A 5,558-nucleotide genomic window follows, 5' to 3' on the forward strand; every position below is an offset into this window, starting at 1 on the left:
TGCTCATGATCCGGACATTGGAATGAAGTCCGGCGGCAGCCATGTCCCGTACATGATCTATTACATTCATTTTGAATCGCGCTGAGGGTTTACTTTCAGATTCAAGGCTGGAGTTAAAAGTTTGTGGCTTGTAAACAGCTAACGCTAGCTAGCTTACAGCTCCAGTGGTGTGACGTAATTAATATGGCGTTTTCCCCCAGCAACATCCCAGCAACGATGGGCGTGGCCTATTTCATGCAGCGTCTCTATTGGCTCACGTGAGCATGAGTATGGCCAATCCCGGCGCTTGAATGCCTATATATTTGAAAGTTTTAGCGGAAAGTTTTCAGGTGCTGGCTTTTTTTGACGCAAGCAGTCGACACACTGGACTCGCTCCGTCAATTCAACAGTGAACGAACACGAAGAACTACGAAGGATACACCGCCCAGAGACGACACCGCCTACCCTTTCAAGGTAAGAATGCACATTCTTTTCCACCGTAGAAAAATATGACACTTACTTCTGTGTTTAACTGTGCACGTCTGGTTCCAAACTGCCTAACATAATTCAGCTTGAAGGTAACGTTAACGTTACACAGATTCCTTTCACCCGGCCTTGCACATTGGTGACCATAACCGTTTTAAACTCAAAATGCTCGCTGATCAAGTCAATTGCCCGTCAAGTAGGTTCTAACCCGTTCGAACGCCCTCCAAGAGTGTTGTGTATCGAGAGACTGACGCTCCATTTACAAATCTAGTAATTTTAATGTGGGCTTGGTTATTATCTGTAGCCTCGCCCTCGACGAGGGGCTATAGGTTAATGTTATAATAACGGCCTTGCACGTTGGTGACGTCTTTTCAATGGAAAAAATGCTCGCTGATCAAGTCAATTGCCCGTCAAGTAGGCATTTTCTGAATTGCTACCATCCGCTCTTCAGCACTGATTTTCAACTTTTGTAACGGTTCACCTGTTATTCTTACACAGTTGTGATTTTATTGACATAAATTCCTACTGTTTCAACTGAATTTACAGTAACAGTAACGACTTGTAAAAGGCCACTCATGTTGGATTATTAACGATTCTCACTACTTATTCCTTTTGTCCACTTGTTTTACAGCTCCCTCATCTTCACAGTCAACTTCCCATCAAAGCTGTCTGTCAGTCTGTCACCATGGTCTATAAGAATGTGAGTGATTCAGGGTCGGTTACTGTCACAGCACACAACATGATGAATGATGTACAACATAAATCATGTAGGCTAATATACAACAGTGGTTCTCAACCTGTGGTCGGGGGACCAGAAGGGGTCCTCAGTGAGTTTTCAGCAAATTGATGAATTGTTCAACTTCAGCATTATTTTATTTACAAGAAGTTCTCACAGTGTATAATAATGATGATGAAATAGTTTATTTGCAAATGTAAAAAAGACTCAGATTTGGGTCAGAGCTCAAATCTCATCAAATGGGGGTCCGTGTCTCTAACAAATTAGGGGTCCTTGATATGAAAAAGGTTGAGAATCACTGACAGACAACTGCACTCCTCCACCGCTCTTGTGTAGGCTATGTTTGTACTTTCATGTAGCTACTTTATTTTGAGTGATTTTAATTGATTTAGGCTAAAGTCACTTTGTATATGTTTCTGAGTATAGGCTACTATGGATGTAACATGTGGACAGGGTTTATTGTGAGGAAGACATCCTTCTTGTAACAAATAGAAATGCAGTGGAGGTGTTTGTCATTGTGCTGTTGTTTTTCCCTCATCAGAGACGTGCCAGGAGGACCGATAAGGACTCTTTCATCCTGCGTGAGTGTCCTTGTGGATGGACAAAGATGACCAGTGCCAGGGGCCTGGTTGTCCACCAAGGAAGGAAGAATTGCCAGGTAGAGAACAGACAGACACAAAGTTATGAACCAACATGCGTTGTGTTGAACTTATTAACAGTATGTCTGACTTTGAGTGACATTCAATTGTACTTTCAGAAGCCCAGACCAGTCAATCAAAAACGGGTTCAACCCATGCGTGCATGCGTGCACACCAAAGCGTGCTACCCGCTTCCCCCTGTAGCAGAGAAGATGGAGACAGCTGATGTGAAGCAGGAGCAGGAACAGTGCCAGGCGTTCTCTGAGACCATCCTCTTTATAAAGGACATCGATGAGCAGGACGGGGACATGCCACAGCTGTGCACCGAATACGTCAAAGACATTTATGCCTATATGCACCTCCTTGAGGTAATTCATGCTGTCAGCCACCGTTTAATTTCTTAAATTCAGGAGGAACCAACATGTCATGGGACTACAATCTAATTCCACCCTGATTAGTTTATTTTGAGCTGCTATGCTCTTTCTTTGCCATTGGAGTGTGTATTTGATATTGATATATATTTGTTGTGTGTCCACAGGTGCAGCAGGCCGTGCGACCCAATTACATGGAGGGGTACCAAATCAATGAACAGATGCGAGCCAAGGTGGTGGACTGGATGATCGAGCTTCACTCCAACTTTGCTCTGCATCAGGAGACATTGTACCTTGCCGTCGCCATCCTGGACCGTTTCCTACAGGTACACAACTGTTTTAGAAGTGTTCTTGTTTCTCTTTCTGTGAACTAGCTTTCTGTGAACTAGCTTTCTGTGAACTAGCTTTCTGTGAACTAGCTAACACTATTCTTAATGTGCTGCAGGTCAAGCAAGTGCCTCATACTAAGCTGCAGCTTGTAGGAGTGACGGCCATGCTGCTCGCCTGCAAGTACGAGGAGATCTACAGTCCTCCGGTTGCAGAATGTGCCGACATGACCGACAACACCGTCACAAAGGTCCAGATTCGTCGGATGGAGCGGTTGATATTGAGGACACTCAATTTCGATCTGGGACGACCTCTGCCGCCGCACTTCCTCAGGAGGGCTTCAAAAGCTGCCAACGTGAGTCTTGTCTACTAAATACCTCCCAACACCATACACGTAATGAATAGAAGGATTCATTTGGGCTGGTTACCAGGCTAATAGTTGATGTCATCAGGGCTCTCAAAGTGACTGTCTTCTGTCTGTCTGTCTAGTCTCCTATAGAAACACAAATGCTGGCCACATACTTCATGGAGTTGAGTCTCCCCGATTACAACCTGGTGCACTACCGGCCATCAGAGATCGCGGCTGCATCTCTCTGCTTCTCCCAGCTGTTGCTGGATGGACGGTCCTGGGTGAGTTGACTGACGTCTATAGAGCTACAAATAGATTGAAAGGCTGACTGAAGCAAGTCAACATGAGTTTGATAATAAGACACATTACATGACTTCAAGAATGAACTAACACATGAGTGAGTTGATCTCTCTTTTGTGTTGCAGTCTCCCACTCAGCATCACTATTCGGGTTATGACGAGGCCCGCCTCAGGCCCATCATGTGGCACATCGGCAGAAATGTGATGGCTGCCAATGAGGGGGAATTGGGCTTCATGGTGAGTTGGTTGCCAACAACATTCAAAAATTCCAAATAATTCTTCTGTTGGCTAAGTTCCTTATGTATAGATGCATGTCCCATCAATTCAAAACGTGGCACCTTCTATGTTTCAGAAAGCTATTTACATGTTTCAGAAAGCTATTTACATGTTTCAGAAAGCTATTTACATGTTTCAGAAAGCTATTTACATGCACAATGTTGTTAACAAAATGTCCTCAATGGAGAATGATAATGAAACAAAGGGAATGGACAGCGTTATGGTCAAGCCTAGCATGTTGAGTTTAAAGTGGTCTTAAACAATATAGTGTTGTTTGTAACATGTATACGCCTGCCTATTAATAAGGTTCAGAAAAGTCTCCTACAAACGCTGAATACAAAAACATTCATTAATAAAGGCTAAGTCCAGCACAGGCAAGGACACTTGTGACTATTTTGGCTGAACAGAAAAGATAGAAGCATCTTTTGCCGGTATTGAAAATCCTACCTTGGGGATTTCTAAATACCCTGGTATACAGGGTAATATATGGTATACAGTAATAGCTCAATACTGCCCAAGCCTAGTTATTAGTGACCTAATGCCTTTTTGTATTTCCCTCCAGATGGTGAAGAAGAAGTATGCACGCAGTGAGATGATGGAGATCAGCCTCCTTCCTGAGCTCTACAACTAACTCTTACCAACAAGACACATGGCCCTCCTATGCCAACGCCCACCAGTGGTACCAGGACAACATGCCCCCATGCTCAGTATGACTGCCCCACACACACACACACACACAGCGCTGTCCAATGGCTACTGCGCCCCTTCCCCTCATGTGAACAGCCCACGGCCAGCCACTGTTCTCTACGCTGAGCCCCAGTCCTCTGACTCATTACTACAGACACACACATATGAGGAACCTTTCTGAAGACAGCCTGTTATGACTCTGTAACAGCCTGTAACAGTCTGTTATGACTCTGTAACAATCAAGTTTGTGATTCACAAGTCTGTGCTGCACTATTTAATTTAAGCCATGTTCTGTTCTGACTTGTTTCTTTTAGGCATAGTTTTAATATGCAAATGTTTTTTATAAGATGGTCAAAAACCACATACTTATTTTTTCATTACAGTGCAGCTAAATATGAGGCTATATTAATTATTGCTGTGCCTTATTTTTTTTATATGATCCTTTGATAGATTGTTACTGATCAAACTGAGTTCTATAGTTAAGATCAAATATGAATGCCAATCAATGGCAATAGTTCCTCCATGAAACTGTTCATAACGAGGTCTGTGGATTATCTTGAGTAACCGGGTCATGATTTCTGAAAAGAGACAATGCTGTTGAGTTTTCCAAATGTATTTCTTTGGCACTTTGAGCGCCACAAACTGAGTGCCATCCAGTTCCATTGTATTGGAGAGAGAAGGCAGAAGCTCTGCGGCCGATATCTCCAAAACTCAAGCAAATAACACAAAACGATATAGATGGATAAATAGCACTATAGGTGAGAGGGAAAATTTATTTTGGATTTTAGGGTGAGCTGTCCCTTTAATGCTTTACATTTAGATACCCACCTGACTTGCAGCACGTGTGCAGCACATTGAGGTAATGCTGTTTCATCTGGCGTCTCATGTGCTCTGTGCTGTAAAGAATGAACAGAATGTACGGCTATTTTGGTCATGGGTGGGTTTCATGCACTTTATGTAATAAAACATCTAAAAGCAAAAATCATATCAGATGGGGGGACGCTGGGACAAAATCTTATCAAATGGGGGTCTGTGGTTCGGGGAGGCCCACCTCCCCTGAAAATGTGTATGTTCTTCTTCATCTGCTGACCGGCAGCAGACACCTTGGTGTGACGTGTTCCTCTGTGCAGCTGATGACCAGCTGAACATTCAAGGCCTGTCAAAGATGACATATTATTCCAATGTAAATAGTTTTTTTAATGTAAATATTTTTGTATAAATGTATGTTTGTACAATGTTTTATATAAATGTGTTTCATATGAATTCCCTAATTTGACTTTGTTTGGATTTTTTTAAGGTCATTTTATTATTTCATTCCGAAAAACATGGTGAAAATAGATTTTTTTTTAATGACTGACAGTATTTTCTGATTTATGGAGTGATAAAAGGAGATATCCTCTGTAAAAACGT

The 5,558-nt window shown here is 42.6% G+C and overlaps 1 protein-coding gene across 1 annotated transcript; it reads left to right on the forward strand.

Annotated features, from left to right (window-relative positions):
* Positions 1 to 1,150: 1,150 nt before the first annotated feature.
* On the forward strand, positions 1,151 to 4,092 carry LOC310784430 (G2/mitotic-specific cyclin-B2-like; the record flags this gene model as incomplete). Its single annotated transcript, XM_083645430.1, has 8 exons — positions 1,151 to 1,165; positions 1,743 to 1,782; positions 2,044 to 2,207; positions 2,378 to 2,536; positions 2,656 to 2,892; positions 3,027 to 3,167; positions 3,312 to 3,422; positions 4,024 to 4,092. 8 exons carry the CDS (start codon positions 1,151 to 1,153, stop codon positions 4,090 to 4,092), a joined length of 936 nt encoding a protein of 311 aa, XP_083501556.1.
* Positions 4,093 to 5,558: the final 1,466 nt, after the last annotated feature.

The sequence above is a fragment of the Poromitra crassiceps genome (assembly GCF_964638095.1).
Source record: "Poromitra crassiceps genome assembly, chromosome: 10".
Taxonomy (NCBI): domain Eukaryota; kingdom Metazoa; phylum Chordata; class Actinopteri; order Beryciformes; family Melamphaidae; genus Poromitra; species Poromitra crassiceps.